This window comes from Puntigrus tetrazona, chromosome 13 (genome assembly GCF_018831695.1).
Source record: "Puntigrus tetrazona isolate hp1 chromosome 13, ASM1883169v1, whole genome shotgun sequence".
Classification (NCBI taxonomy): domain Eukaryota; kingdom Metazoa; phylum Chordata; class Actinopteri; order Cypriniformes; family Cyprinidae; genus Puntigrus; species Puntigrus tetrazona.
Window position 1 is genome coordinate 10,786,001 of NC_056711.1, and position 16,762 is coordinate 10,802,762.

General features: G+C 38.5%; 1 protein-coding gene and 2 long non-coding RNA genes across 38 annotated transcripts in view; 1 reads left to right on the forward strand and 2 right to left on the reverse strand.

Annotated features, from left to right (window-relative positions):
* LOC122356898 overlaps window positions 1-1,504 on the reverse strand; it is a 2,653-nt gene extending 1,149 nt beyond the window's left edge. Inside the window, exon 1 of the long non-coding RNA XR_006252397.1 lies at window positions 1-1,504. This exon is cut by the window's left edge and continues 97 nt beyond it. This is a non-coding gene — a long non-coding RNA (uncharacterized LOC122356898).
* An 81-nt stretch (window positions 1,505-1,585) lies between these two features.
* LOC122356733 lies at window positions 1,586-13,864 on the reverse strand. 3 transcript variants are annotated; one of them, XR_006252378.1, is made up of 5 exons: window positions 13,740-13,864; window positions 4,206-4,344; window positions 3,807-3,841; window positions 2,757-3,676; window positions 1,586-2,417 (listed from the first exon to the last, which is right to left on the reverse strand). It is a non-coding gene; the product is annotated as an uncharacterized LOC122356733 (long non-coding RNA). The 3 variants fall into 3 exon arrangements; XR_006252376.1 differs by having other exon boundaries at window positions 1,586-3,676; XR_006252377.1 differs by lacking the exon at window positions 13,740-13,864 and adding an exon at window positions 9,841-9,969 and having other exon boundaries at window positions 1,586-3,676.
* pax2a (paired box 2a) overlaps window positions 10,082-16,762 on the forward strand; it is a 32,279-nt gene continuing 25,598 nt past the window's right edge. For 2 of the 34 annotated variants that reach the window (XM_043255784.1, XM_043255762.1), the window contains exons 1-2: window positions 10,093-10,214; window positions 16,247-16,412. In XM_043255784.1, coding sequence (XP_043111719.1) covers window positions 10,190-10,214; window positions 16,247-16,412 — 191 coding nt within the window. In that variant the 5' untranslated portion in view covers window positions 10,093-10,189. Of the gene's footprint in view, window positions 10,215-14,050; window positions 14,624-16,234; window positions 16,413-16,671; window positions 16,693-16,762 lie in introns of those variants that run through there. The other 32 variants (XM_043255759.1, XM_043255763.1, XM_043255752.1 and 29 more) reach the window with 31 other exon arrangements.

Consider the following 16,762-nt stretch of genomic DNA (forward strand, 5'->3'; position numbering starts at 1 on the left):
TTTGGCTAAGGAGTTCTCGGAAAGATGCTCTAATAGAGACATACAGCTGTGGAGATACTAACAGAGAAGCAAACCTGATTGGCAATGCATTTGTTCGCATCAAAACGTATTTTCCTGGTGGATGTTTTACAGTAAATGTAAAAAAAATATGTTTTTTTTTAAGAATTTGCATAAAAAAGACAGAATTTGTTCAAGATCATTTGTGTTTTCATGGTGCACAATGCATATTACATTCTATGTGTGCACATTGCAACTGCAAAGACATTTTATATATATTTTGCAAATTCAGTTTAATATCAATACTTCAGTATAGTAGCTTAAATACTCTGTGAGAATTCAGCAATACGCGTTGATTTATGGCAACCGTCTTTATCAGCTTCCTTTATTTTATTTGAAAAATATTTCCAAGTAAAAACAGAAAGGGAAAACGCAATTTAATATTTGGCATACAGTCAGAAAGCAGAACAAGGTAGATACATCTATTCTAGGCTTATTAAATGCATGGGTAATCTTAAGAACTTGCAGAGCAAATTGAAAAGTTTTCTGTCACAAGGTAAAATATATAGATGAGTCTGAAGTTCATAAAAATTGTGTATTGTTCTGTTCTAACCCTAAATCTCAATCGCAGACAACCTCATGGCAACAAAGTGGATCCCTGGGTCATCCATTCAGCAATACTAGGCCAAATTTCAGCTGCCATGGCTCACGATGAATGAGTGAATATTGATGAACATGGAAGATCAGGGGCAATCTTTTTCCCCCTCTTTGGCGGAACGAGGGAGGAGAGAGGCGCCTCGGCGGTCCCGTGGGAGGAGTGCACCTCTCTCAATATTCAGAATATTCTGGTTGAAGTTCAGAGAGAGATATCAATCTCACTTTGAAGCGCCAGGCCTTCATTTGTTTGTGAGAGATGTGAGGTGTTCGCCAGATGACTGTGCCAATTCTTCAAAAGCCACTTACAGTAGAGACACTCACTGTAGCGTTTGCTTTTGTTGTCTGGGCTCAGATGACTCTCAAACCCAATAGTAAAGCCTTGATTGAAGCGGTGCACCCAATTCACCTGTGCGTTAAGGAGAATGTGCAACCTTTTCTATGATAGAATGATGCCGAATGCGGAGAGTATGGCTGGGAAATAAAAATACAAAAAGCTGCAACATGAATTATCATAATCAGGTAAGACTGGTATTTATAAAAATAACCAGTAATGGAAAACTGCAAAAATTAGTCTTCCTTTATTTATATAGCGCTTTTAACAATACAGATTGTGTCAAAGCACTTAACATATTGAATAGGAGAATATGTGACAGTAGTGTATAATGACAAGACTAAACACTCAGTTTTCATTTAAAGGCTTTTTATTATTGAATTCAGAGACATCATTGTCCAGCTCAGTTCAGTTTAAATAGTATTTGTGCAGTCAAATTGACAATAATCAACGGAATTTAAGTATTAACTAGTGAAAAATTGTTTGAAAATTTATCAGACTGAAGAATAATGCAAATATACATGTGGTTATTTTTATTTTTAGAAAAAAGCAAGAATAATGCAAAATAATGACATTTTTTGCAAGAATAATGCTGAATAATGCTGGTATACATGTATGCACTATTGAAATAAGAATAATGAATTTGCTATTTTACTATTATTGATATACTATTATAGATTTAATAATAATAGTTTACATACTGAATTAGCTTTTTATATTTTTCATTTTCATTTTAGTAATTTTTGTAATATTCATTTAGTTTTAAATTTTTAATTTTAGTTTAAGTTATTTAAACCAATAAAAGAAAGAAAAATAAATAATGCCTTGGCCCATGTTGCAGCTAGCTCAATGAAATAAATGTTAACTCAAATAAAATAAATTTAATTAATTTAAAAAATGTAACAGTTTTTATTTCATAAATTTATCTCATGAAACTAAATGATTTCAGTAAAATAAGATAAATCCCAACTATCACTCCAGTGTCCTCATTGCTCCACAGCAGTACCACAGACTAGCATTTATAAACACATTCACATGGCTGTCAATTTGCTTCAATTTTGTGTCACTTTAGAGAGGATTTCATCACCTGGAGGCTCTCCACTTACCGCTGAGGTGCTGTTATTTTTCTTCTCTTTGTCATCAACACTTGTTTTCAGAGTGGTGGCATGTGTTGCGTGTGTGTGTGTGTGTGTGTGTGTGTGTGTGTGTGTGTGTGAGGATGTTGGTTGCGGTTTTAGCAAAGCAATGGGCCATGCCGGCCTCTCTGTGAGCGTGTTTATAAGGGGAGTCTTCATGGCCACTCAGTTGAGCCTGGTTTACCAACACTATTGATTGCAGGTGATGTTCTGGACAGAGTCCATCTGACCTCTTAGGGGACTTAAATACATCATTGTCCTGGAGGGGGGACCTCGAGAGACCGTCCTGACCACAGCTGAAAACACACAAACGTGCAACCGCTGTGACATTGTCGGGAAAATTAAGTCATCTTTACGGAGAGAATTTACAGATCTGTTTAAAACACAAAGTTACATTTAAATACAATAGAGAATGAAAAAGCAAATATGTTATAGGCGAAAAACGGTAAAACTCTCCATACAGACGTGCATTATCACAACATCATGCAGCTCTTCCCTTCTGATTCCCTTGAATACTAATTAGATTTCTTAATATGCAATCATGTTAACATTCAGGCTAATTTGCGTACCATGCATCTTTGTTTTCAAACACACCTTTGAGCAATTGATGGAAATCCAATGAGACGTAGACTTACCTGCCATGAAACAACCACGTCTAGTGCAGACGCGAGGCAGGGACAGGGGGAAGTACGTTTTAAATTAATTACCATCAGGCCCCTTGTAACTGTTCACTTTTGTAAACAAACATTCTAATATGCAGTAATTAATTAAATCTGCCACTCTCCCACTCTCCTCTCATTGATCTTTCTCGGTTTTAGCTTCTAAATCTAGTCAAGGTGTTTTTCACTGGTTATCAAGCACCAGGTGAGAGCCTCTTCCTTTGCATTCAGGTCAGGATCTTCTAGAATCTGAAGGCATCAGCGGCGTATGATGGGAGCGTATCAAGGATTTTCCTCAGGAACTTCCTTGTCAGTAGAGTAGAACCGGTCTTCATGGGTTGGAGAATAGTGCCTGTTGGTTTTGGCTGGAGCTGAGAGCTCAGGGGCCTCCACTGCTTTTGGCCAAATCGTCAGGAGCCCTGGGCAGGCATGACTGCTTCTCATCATGAAGAATAATGTTTGGCCTGGCAGACCATTAGGGATGCTAATTTTTGTTGGCTTTGTGATGTCACTTCTGATATCCTGGCAATCTGGCGGGGATTACCCGATGCGGACGTTCAACCCGCTTTGCCAGGTTCTATTCCTCGTCTCGGCCCCAGTCGAATCTCTAACGCCACCTGCCTGCTAATGAGCGCTGGCGTTGGGGATGCCCATGTGGACCGTGTGGCAGGAATAACCATACCCCAGCATCACCTAAAGCTCTACGTGAGCGATTGTGGCACGCGGCGTGACAGATGTTGCGCGATGTAGGGACTATCAGAGGGGGATCAGAGGCACAGATACAAACAAACCCCTGTATGATTCACCTCTGGCTCTGAATCATCCATTCAGAACAGAAATGATTCGTCTCCTCACTCCTAAGATGGCTAAAATGCTTTGCACATATTGAATTTCACCTACAGAACAGAGAGAGAGACAGTATTTTCCAATCTCATATTTCATCTGAGAGGCCTTTACAGCTATTAAAATATATTAAAGTGATAGTTCACCCAGACATGGATGCTATTTATTTTATAATTTACTCACTCTTGTGTCATTCCAAAGCTGTGAGATCTTTTCATCTGTGGAACACACAAGAAGATATTTTGAAAATAATGAGATCTGATGTTGACACAAAAGTACTTTTTTACTGGAACTGTACGGATATCAAAAGGCTCTCGTGTAATATAGCTTCTATAGCTCATATAAGAGGCGAGTCTAAATTAAGACGGTATGAGTAGCTGTGGTCAGTGGAGAGTGCTTATTATTTGTAATATAACACAGCGCTACTGTAATTTCGGAGCAGAGCGATACTTGCCAGGTGAGCTACTTTTGGAGAGTCCATGCAAATCCGAAAAAAAAAGTCAAAAAGTCAATTACACAAGCAGCTCAAGCGTGCACCATTGAAAGCTGGTGATGTTTTATTGAAGAGGTCCTTTAACTCACGTGAAATCCAGTGCGGTGCACCTTCTCCAGAGCACTGGTGTCAGGTGACCTCCCAGAGTCCAGAAAACAACTCTCAGGTGGTCTGCCATGCTTCAATAGGCTGCCCGTTCTCCAGTACACCCAAATGCATCAAAGGAACCTACGAGCATATCAAAGTAGGGTCAACTTCACAGCATTAGCTTATAGCCGTTTCTAATAATTATATGCTGGGTAGCAGGAACTGCCTCTCATTCTCTCTACTGGGCAGTGCTAACTAATTAAGGCACAGCAAGACTAACAAAACACTAATTAATTACAATTACAAAAAGATCAGGTGTAGCTAGTGTCTTCAATCACCAACAGAGAGAGAAAAAAAAAAAAACGTCTTATTATAGACACTGGTCAGCCAAACACGGTACAGGTAAGTAAGCTGTTTTGTATCAATATCATGGAAGAACCATTTTTGGTTTCCCAAAATCTTTTAGTGAACAATTTTTAAAACAACAATTTTTCTTAGAGCGAAGAACATATTCTTCCACTGTAAAGAACCTCAGAAAGGTTCTCAGGAACCATCAGTGCAATTAAAGAACCTTTATTTTTAGGAGTGTAGATGGTTGCATTTAGCATTTAGCACCGTGGCGTCTTTCAGACAATTTCTAAAAGATTATCTCTGTACTTGCATCAAACTATATGCCAAGCTGTTACGAAGGGCAACATGCTGTCACCACAAATCGATCTGAAAACAGAAGCATCTGCATCTGGAGATGGGGCTAATGGAGGCATTGCCTTGGGTGTGTGATGGAGACAGCTTATTTTTTCCATGTGATTATCCTAACAGTGCTGCTTATATACAAATGTAAATGGGCTGCTTAGAAGCTCCCCCTCCCTCCATGTTTCTCTCTCTTTCTCTCTCTCTCTTCCATCTGCTAGACAATAGTTTTTAATCTTTAATCCATGAGCAACCACTGAACACCAGTGAATTGCAAATTACAGATGTTTTACTGTCTCAGCTATTTTTTTCTCCCCCGTTTTGCTTTCCAGCTTCCCACTGTCAGTCAGTGTCTCGCACATATCCTGTGCCATCATGGCACCATATGACACTGTCATCATTTGGTAATTAAACCCGTACTGGCTTTAAATATGAAAAGCTGGCAAGGGGAGATGAGTTGATGGGGCTCGCTGTTGTGGGGACCAGATTTCACAAAAGCGTCCAGATTTCCGCAGGGAGAATTTTCTACTTTTTCCTGCACTATTTCTTGTCTCTTACTACTGTTTTTGGTGCCCTTCACCGGCATGGCGGTATACATTTGTCTGATTTTGAGAAATGTAATTTTTCCATAACGTAAAATTTCCATAACACATTTTGTTCAAACTAAATATTTTTAAAAAAGTACAGTTCACCTGAAATAAATAAATACAAAACTACTGTCACTGGCTCACTGTTATGTTGTGTCAAACCTATTTGATGCTCTACACAAAAGAAATTAAATTTATCTCAGTATATATTACACACTGAAAAGAGATATATTAGATGCATACATTAAATACATTTTATTGTAAAGATCATCATTTTTATATTGTATGGACACAAAAAGAGAAATTTTGATTGATAATATTATTATTATTATTATTAATTGTTTTGTGTTCCACATACATATCAAGAAGACCAAGAAAATATATAAGACATATACTTAATATTTTACATATAAATTTAGTTACTTTAAAAAAATATACACTTTCAATGTTTTATTACTATTATTATTATTATTATGTTTTGAATTCCACAAACATACATTTTTTTCTCACATTTAAAATGCACATACAGTTTCCAGAAGTTTCTATCTGCATCACAAGAGGAGTCTATGACACAATATTGTTCATCATTCCCAAAAAGAGAGGGATGATAAATGATGAGTGCTGAACTCATAGGGTGCACGAACCCACTGCGCCCTTCTTCGAAGCAAAAAAAAGGGAGGGTGAAACTTATTTAAAGCTAAATGTGGCAGGAACTGGGACATATTCAAAAAGCCTTGCTGAAGGGAAGGAAAGGTTCGTATGTCCGAGGGGGCTGGAGAGAACAGAAGAGCTGCCCCATTAATCCACCACAGCCTCTGCTTTGAGAAACAGTGTGTAGTGTTGACCAGTGTAATGGACTATGCAATAAAACCATAATCAGCCACTCCCTGAGTTTTCAATCTGGAATCACGTCGCCTTCAGTCGATGCCCTATCCAAATGGATGATAACAGGAGAGATCTCACATCCATTACAGACACTCCAACAACCTTTATTGCCAATCAAATGGCCCTGTTCTGAACCCTCCTTTGGCTTCCCCTGTACGCCGTGTTTCACTGTTATATCTGAGTGAGGAGTGTGGGAGACGCTCTCTCTTCTCCGTTATGGCTTGCCATAGATCAAGGTCACTGTTTCTGTGATCATTACACCACTGAAGGTGACAGGCTGCATTTACAGGGCGATGATCAGAGGCCAGTGTGGGAGCCGAGCGGCTCTTTATTTCTCAGAAGGATAATAGATATGCACTCACACAGACACACACACACACACACCATTTACAGTGAAACAAAGCATCTCTACAGCAAGGGGAAATCCAACTCTCTCTTCTATCACACTCCAGACGCACGTTACCAAGCACTTCTGAGTTACAGGTCAAGGTCCTGTGAATGATCTCCAAAATATCAACCATACGACGCTGTAGAAACCATAAATGACAAAACAGGGTAAGATATTAAAACATTTAACGCCGCATTTATAAGTCATGTATGTGAGTGTGTGCGTGAAGAGTGAGAGGGGGGATATTAGAATCATGCCATGGGGTGCATTGAGGAGGTCGCTGCTTTCCATATTGCAGTCGTGTTAGTGGAAGCTGTTTCCTGTCTGTTTTAAACAGTGGCAGCTGGCTTGAGAGCACCCTGGGCTGCCTCAGGGTCCAACACACACACACACACACACACAAATGGCAATTGGAAACTCATTATATAGGAATATTAAAACACACTATTGTTTGTAAATTAATGAGAAATTATATGCTGTACACATTTTTATTTACCAAATTTTATGTGGGTGTGTGTGACTGCATTATGTATAGACTATAGACACGCAGACGCTTTCATCAAACAAAATAAATATATGTATAATTTCTCAATTTACAATCCATACTATAACATTCATTTAAAACGAGCTTCTCTCTCATACACAGAAAGACATCTAAAAATCACTTATTTAAAAAAAAAAAGAGAGAAATCTAAAGAAAAACAAAAGCATTAAGTTATGTTAATTAACGGGACTCCTTCTGTTTGCTTTATCCACTCATTAACTAGTAAAGAAAGAAAGAAAGAAAGAAAGTTCACAAGCTGCATTGTCCTTAAATAATAGCAACTGATCAACAGTTACTAAAATAAATAGGCTACAACAGTTTAAAATAATTGTATCTGCGGATAAACAACACAATAAAATGAGTACTTCTGATATGTATTTATTTCTGCAGATCAGTTGTGAACTGAATGATTCTTACAACGAATAATACGCGCATTCTTCTGATTCGACATAAAAATCATAGATGTGGTTTATTGCAAAACGCCAACTATGCGAGGAGAACAGTCGCGCGGCCACTCAAGGCTTCAGTACATTAAAGTAGCAAAATGACACGGAATTATGTTGTGAGCAATATGGTTCAAATGTTCGATGCAGATGCATGTACGGCCCATCACAAATGCACATATAAGTAGAGCGGATGAGTGGAAACTTCAGCCGGAGCTTAACAGCGCGAGCGATCGAGAAGAGAAGAGAGGACTGGGATGATAAAGTCTACTAACTGGAACATTAACAGACAAGTAACTTGCAAATATGCCGTATTACAATATCTAAAAGCACGACAGAGCGTGGTAAAGCCGTAAAACTGTACATTAAATTATTACGACCCCAACTTCGCCTAGTTAACAAACATTTCGCGCGAATATCTGCTGTTGTCGGTGTTTAGGATCCAAAACGTCAGAATTGTGCTTACTGAAGCCAGAGAGGGCCGGAGAAATCGATTTCATTAAAACATGGGTGGACGCCTTGTTACATGCGCAATGCCCTATACATCAGACTCATTTAATTGTCCTGAATGTTAATTACTAGTGACAGAGACGTGGAACTGTTATAATGTTTCAAAGAAATAAAACCAGCAGAAGCGCAGCACTCGTTGTGGGTTTTATTCCGCCTCAACGCAGGCTACACAGACCTGACTTTCTCCACATTCTTTTTATAAATCGAATCCCTCAGCGACGAATCTTATTTTAAACTTTGAAAGTTATTCATGTGGAGTCGCCCTAGATTTTTTTTTTTTTTTTTTTTTTTTTTTTTTAATTTTGACTATAATCTGGTTATGTTTTAAACAAAAAAAGGACGTCTGGTGCAAAAGTGTATTTACGATATTTAGAATGGCAACAAAAATGCAAATGGTGTAGGTTACGAACTGCGGTGTTTGTTGTAGTGCAAAGAGGAAACGTTACATTGGTTTAAAATACAACCGAATTCCCCAATAAATGAGTATTGGCTTGTTTCCGTGACAGGGGGGAGCACACCTTTGACTGCTCAACTGAAAAGTTTGGCCTTTTCTTTTTTTTCTGCCGGCTGCTGAGGCGGATAGGACAGGGATTACTGACTGCGCTGTTAGGTGACTATAGTCTCTTAACCCAAAGCTTTATGAAACGGTTACGCGAGTGGGCAAATGCATATTGTGTACAGTAATAAATATATTTGTCATCAGGCATTTAATGCATTGACCTGGTGGTAATTAAATTTGCAACATCAAGAAAACTATTCAACAACATAGCATTGATGGTACATTTCCCACATTTATTACACACACGTGTTGGTATTTGTGGTTTATGAGGACTCTCCATAGGCGTAATGGTTTTTGTACTGTAAAAACTGGATGTGACATTGCCCTACACCAACCCTTACACCTCAACCTACCCCTTACAGGAAACTTTATGCATTTTTACAGTTTCAAAAAAACCAAACAAACCAAAAAAACACCGTTTAGTGTGTTTTTAAAACCTTATGAATTATGGTGACATTAGCAGCGTCCTCATAAACCATTCTGAAATGGTTATACCTTTGTCATATTTTTATATAAATTGTTATATCACTAAAAAACACACACACAAACACACACACACACACAACACACACACACACACACACACACACACATATATATATATATATATATATATATATATATATATATATATATATATATATATATATATATATATATATATATATATATAGAGAACCACCAGTCCCGTCCCTTAAAATAAACAAATCGCGCTTAGTTACACGTAACACAAGTAACAAAGCAACACGCAGCTAATCCGACTTCGTAATATATTACCATAATTCCATATTCCGAATTAGCCTAGCTCGTTTATTTCGTTAGACCCTCCTACTGAGAACAGGTTCACCTTAAAGTTCAGCCAATGAGCAGCACGAATCAGTTATCGCAATCATTCCCGCAGCCGATACGCGAACTTCTGAGCAAACTTCACGCAAGTTCAAGATCGGAACATTTTCAAGCCGATAAGTGCACACATAAGCATACAGACATATTTCCAAACGATCATGAATATTCATCGGTACAAGTCCTACCTTTGAGTCTCCCATACGCGTAAACGCCTGCGCTCGGATCTTAGCATATCTCCATACTCTTAGTCCCCTCTTTACTTCCAGCAGACAAGTTTTATTCTTTTTATATAACACCTGCAACGCTTTATTTGCTCTGATTGCTATTTCCCTCCTTTATCAATCTAGTTCAGTGGAGCAGAGGTTGCTCTCCTTTTTTTTGTTGTCGTCTAAACCGTTTAGTTTTGGATGATCGGTCAAAGGTTGTGAAAAGCAGCGGGGAGAGGCAGGACGCCCAGCCGAGGAGGGAACGCAGGAGGCCGGACAGATCTAGTGGGCTGCATCGACGAAACGGACCATTAGACAGGGAAAAGCCATGGCTCACAGCTCTGGTCGATCAGGTAAGCGCAGGGCTCTCTTTTCGTCTCGCCAAACAGTGTGAGTGTTTATTTTCTAGCGGTAGGGGTGAGTCGCCGTCAGCTCAGGTAAGAACATAGTGGGTGTACTTTACAAACGCAAACTACTTGACCAGCGACTAACCTTTATTGACCGCCCTATAATGTTGCAGGTCTGTTCTTACGGTAGTTCTCCGCGCGCTGAGAAGTCTGGCATTTGCCTCGCCAATCCGTACATTTAAAGTGGCAACCGATTCACGCCGGGATTATGCTATTATGCGATGTTATTAGCTGGGCCCGTGTGCTGACATAACTGCTCACTGTAATCCATAACGGTATTACTGCGGGATCTCTCAGTGCATCATTCAAATATTGATTCCCCCAAACATCAGCCTTTTCGCCTTCGCTGAATTTTATGGCAATATCAACGATACCTAAATACTTTTTGTTTTCCAGCGTCGTTATTATTATTATTGGTCACCGGTAGCACTGTCGTCGTTGTTAATATTAGGCTACCGTTGTCGTCGTTGTTTATGCTGTTCGGTTAATTGAAAACATAGATCATATGCTAATTCACCTTTCTATTTTGGGTGTAAATGCAAAGATCAATATAACACTTGTAATAATCTAATTAATTATGGCAAAATTAAAAGCAAGTACAAAATCAATCTCCGATGCTGTGGACAGAACTCAATTGATGGTCCATCTGTTCACTCTATAGACATCATGAATGGGTAATTTAAAGACACAGCTGATATCACGAATGGCGTTGCGAGTGCCTTTTTGTTGTTTTGGTTACAGCGGTCAATTTTTTTTTTTTTTTTTTTAGAAACGTCATATTTTGCTACTGGATTTTAAAACATCTCAATCGTAATTCATATAAAAAAAAATATTTATCGATAAAATATTTTTTTTGTATTGTTTTTATAATTTGGGTGCTGTGTAAAACACTGACGCCATTATATTATCTAAAATTACTAAAATTATATTGCTATTTGCAACATTCTTCCATCTGTTTCATTTCTGTGATAGTGCACTCTAAACGTGACCAGAGATTGTTTAAACTTTTTTTTCCCCCAGTTAAAACGTTTTTTTTCCCAAGGAAAAAAAAATCTTAATGATTTTTTTTTCGGCGTTTGTGATTACCTAACCTCTCGAAAAACACAAACGCGCTATTTTAAAACAACCCGGCGACCGAAACTCTCCATCGTGCGTTGCTCCTGCTGTAAAGTATTCTCGCACCCGGCTCCGGCGCACCGACGCGGACGGCAGGCTCAGTGGAGCGGAAAGTATCGATTGGTGACGTGGAGAATATTACGGTGAATGAGACGAAGCCTATGTGCTTTTTAAAAGAGGAAATAGAAATATCGGATAGTGGAAGAGAAGTGATTTTCTGCGTTCTCATTGGACGTCCGTCGCTGTTCGCTTTGACTAACAAACTTATGTGGCGTGTAGCAGAGGCTGTCAAAACAGATGCGCCATACCACTGCACCTTCTCTCTCTTTCTGTCTGTCTCTCTCTTTGACACGTTCGATCACTCTCTCCAAAACCTCCTGGGTTGGTCTAAAAAAAGATTGCAAAATGTAAAACAGTGTTTTAAAACAAACACACACACACACACACACACACACACACACACACACACACACACACACACACACACATATATATATATATATATATATATATATATATATATATATATATATATATATATATATATATATAAAAACACGCCATGGAGCCACATAAATTATAATTTTATATTGCAGCACAGACAAATTCTCAGTATCCCGCTTTTAGTATTCAATGGCCACTATGATCAGTTGCAATTAGTTTTCCTATCATTTAACAGAGGAAGTAACTAATATAGTAAAGGGGAGTGGAGGCAAAAAGCTGGGGTCTTGCGGGGAAATAAAAGCAGCTTTAGGGGAAATGTGTAGTCGAGTGTGAAATTACAGCCCATGGTGTTACATATTGTACCAGAAGCTCCCTCCAAAAATACTAACAAAAAGAAGAATCGTCCCCAAATTTAGCCGGAGGGCATAACATAACATAGCCTCCTGTTCTTTTAGCCGAACCTACAGCGGTCACAGGGCGAACACTTCAAAAATGTACAAGACCCCTCTTCAGTCGAGCCAAAGCCCGCACTTTTTTTTTTTTTTTTTTTTTTTGCTAATTACTACAAACGTGTTTCGTTTTAAACACAGCATTTGTGGTGCTTAAATTCAGATCTGTGCGTATACGTGCGTTTTGGGTTTTTTTTTTTTTTTAATAAAAGAAAAGAGTAAAAACCACAATAATGCCAACAACTACAACAGTGCGATAATAACTAAGTGCAATTAGTATAATTAGTGCATGCGATTTTATTTGAATTTTAACAGTTACATTTTTTTTTTCATGGAAATTATGGAGATAGCACGTTGACTTTATCACCTGCTTTAAAAATTGTAAACATGATCACAATATTCAACTTGAAATAGCTGAAATAGGCTATAAACATTTTATATCGATTTATTAAGATTGTTGCATAGATAGATAGATAGATAGATAGATAGATAGATAGATAGATAGATAGATAGATAGATAGATTTAAAATAAAAAAATAACGAAAAAACAGAAGAGTCTAGCTTAAAATAAAAACAAATAGCGAAGCGTCAACCGAAGCAGATGGGCACACTCAGTAGTCAGCTATGGCACAAAAAAAAGAGACAAAACTGCGAATTAATAAAGAACAACCATCGATTTCAGTTCTGCAAAACATCTCCTTTCTTACACATCTGAGCAAAAACAAAAATAAAATAAAAAAAAAACAAGAAAATAAATAAACCCTAGAACTGACTAACAAACATTAAGTTCATCACTTTTCATCAAACATTTTGTTGGACAGCTATAAAACAAACTTCAAGAGCCTTCCACAGTCAAATAAAGCAAACTAAGCAGCGCCATCTACAGAAAGACCTAGAATCCAGCAGCTCAGACAGCATGGCCAAGACCAGCCTTTTACTAACATCTGACAGGCCAGCGAACTTAGCAGCGGTCTAACAGCACCAAATAAAAATAACTCAGTAATTCCTGACTGTCACAGAGCTGTCAAATGCAGGAAATATTTGTCAGGAATTTAGATTTAGTAGGGCTGTTTGCATCTGTGCACTGCGCATATTTACGATTTATATTATTGTTTACATTTTCCGCGTTTCCTCTTTTAGTAAAGACGCTCGTCAGCGCATGTCCTGTTTTAGAAAAAAAAAAAGTCAAAATAGTGCTTAACGACGCATTGCTATTTAACACAAACGCGTTACGCGGTAGAAAAATGCGAGAGCACCCGACGGGACCTAATTGAAAGAAAAACAGACGGCAGAAATTGAAAACGTTCTTATAAAGATTAAGACGTTAACTCAACTTAAACTGGTCTCATCTTGACAACATTACGCCCACGAACAACACACACACACACACACACACACCAAAAAAACTACGTTCGGTCTACGTTTAGGTCACCGATATGATTCATGTAGTTTGACAACATACAGTTTAGAAATACCACGATGCCTGGCCGCTGGTGGTACCGCTTCCTTTCCACTTGTCTTTTAATTTCCTCGATTTTTTTTTAACCCATCTCTCCTCATTTCCCTGTTTGCATCCCTCCCCTTCCGAAGTGTCAGATGAAGAGACCTCCTCATTTGGTGCTCCGGCTTTTTGCGTTGGCGAATCACAAAGTGTTGGAATCTATTGCCTTTGTCTGACATGTCATCCATCTCTATGCGAGGGGGGATCTGGGAAGGAGGGGGGCGGTGGACTGCAGCTTTTAGAAACAGACACACCGAGAAGAGGGGTTTCAGTCTCAGCCCAAAGCTTCTAACAGGCACATCCCATTCTTGAAGAGAGGGGGACCGGAGAGACACTCGCCGTGTCCATGTTTTTTCCTGTCATCCCCGCTCGAATCTGACTGTACCCCTCAGACTTTACCAGAAACGCTTCTCCATATCGAGGAATTTACACTGCAGTTTCATCAGAGGACACTGGAGGAGACGCAACCACTAATGCTTGCGTTCCCTTAAATATGTAGCTAACAAATATTAACTGAACGACTGATCACGCTAACGTTCCTGCGTAAAAGATTTTTTTTTTGAGAGAGAGAGAGAGAGAGAGCAGTGCAGGACATGATCTGCACCTGACCAGCCTCGTGTCTTCACTGAATGGACTGATCGGCACGAGATAAAGTTCGTCGCGCGCAGAACAACTTCTGTACACCGGCATCGGAAGCATCGCGCTTTGAACGGATAGCGATCTTTATTAATTCCAATTAAAGCTACATAATCAAGGCGAGACGGCGACCTCAGTCGATTATCTTTCCTTCCTTTGCTATCCCATGGATATTCACTGCAAAGCAGACCCCTTCTCGGCGATGCACCGTGAGTAAAATATCAGTATTTTCCTTAAAAATCTCTACTTCGGTTAGCGCGAACGAAGCCTAAATTGTGCGTGGTTTCGGCACAGTTGACTTTGCACGGTTATATAATTATTGCATTTGCCGTCACTAAGTTTTCCAAAGCACTTAAAAGCAAACGATTGTTTAAACGTCGTACCCGAGGCTCAGAAAAGCGAGCACGAAAAGTAGTCACCGCGAATTAAAAAAAAAAAAAATTACGATCGCTTCTTTTATCCAGCGGCTTTTAAATCGTTTGTTTCGGCAAAAAGTCGATTACGGCGTTCGGCTCAATTTATAATTCATTATTTCGCCTTGCGCGTAAAACGTCGATTATTATCATTTTTTATAAGAAATACGTTTTCGTTATTTTTAAGTTCGGCATTTGAGTAAATTAGTGCTGGCATACGTGGGACGACAGCAGGTGTAGTTACAGCGCGAATATATAAACCAAAATCGCCAGAAAAGACTATCATGCGCCAACGCGATAATAACCAGATGGATTGCAAAAGATGAAATTATTTTACAAAACACTGCCTTTTAAAAAAACTTTTATTTTAAAGAGAGGGATTTCTAACGGAAATAGATGTGCTCTGCGTTTCAAAAAAAAAAAAAAAAAAAAACAGAGAAAACGCTTTACGATCGCTGCGATAATAATAATAATTTAAACGAGTTGTTTGTGCGATATTTGTTGAAAACGCCGTATTGTAACAAGATGACGGAAGGCCTGGGTCTAATTTAAATAATTAATTCTTAATTATTTTGCAGTAGTCTACTCCATGCTTGTAATATGAGTTATCAAAGCTCTTTTTAATTATTTACAATAATTGTGCAAGGAAAATTAAACAGGTTGAAACATAATCTATGCGACATGTGTTTGGCTGCAATGGAATAGTAGAGGAAAATACTACCTAACTGCAGCGGCTCTGATGGGTAGAATAGCACATGACGTTTGCCAGTGTTTACAATCAGGAGCGCGTATTAAGATAGTTATGTGTGGATTATGATAGTAATAATAATAACAATAATAATAATATTTAATATTATAATATCACTACTACTACTGCTGCTGCTGCTGCTGCTGTAATAGTAGATCTTTAACATGCCATCTATAAGCATAAAAACTGAACAAACTATAAATAAATTAAAAAACTACAGCCAACGCGTAAAATTAATTTATTTTAAACTGTATGAGCAAAACATTAACAGTCGCCCGCGAACCTACATATATAGATATATATTTTTATATCATCATAGTAAAAAAAAAACAACAACAACAATATAAACAATAGCCTGCAAAATAAACATGTGATGTCAAGACCTATTACGGATGCATTCCCATCTTAGTTATTAAACATTATAGTCTAACTATCTTATTGTTTGTCGTTTTCCACATGGGCACATGCAGGTAGCGCGCGCGCGCGTGTGTGTGTGTGTGCGTGCGCGCGCTTCCATGCGGAGAGTGTTAAAAGGGAGAAAGAGAGAGAGGTTGAAGGGGGAAAGAGAAAATTAAACGCTCCTGCGTGGTAGCCGTATTGACGGCGCAGCCTATCTTCTATATGTATGTAATGTTATGCTTTTTGTGTCTGTGCTGTTGTATCCCATATAGGGCACGGCGGTGTGAACCAGCTAGGAGGGGTGTTTGTGAATGGCAGACCCCTACCTGACGTGGTCAGGCAAAGAATCGTGGAGCTCGCGCACCAAGGAGTCAGACCTTGTGACATCTCGAGACAACTACGGGTCAGCCACGGCTGTGTCAGCAAAATTCTCGGAAGGTACGAAAAAGCACAGATGTAGTCAGTTTTGTCCAGTTATACCCGTGTAGAAATAATAACAGTAATGAAATGTCTGCTTCATGTAAATAAACATCTTAAACATTATTGTACTGTTATGTGTCATATTAGTAAGTTTTTTCCCTTTTAGTGAAAAGGTCTAATATTAAACATTTTTGACCTTAAATAAATTGTTGAGGAGGAAGGATATGTTTTCTAGGAAACTGTTATAGATTTTTGAATTTTCTGAAATATTTTTCAGCTATCAAAAGGATCTTATAAGGTATTCTGCACTTTAAATGTTCATTAGAAATTATGAGATATGTGTTGGTGGCATGTATTAATCGTGGGGT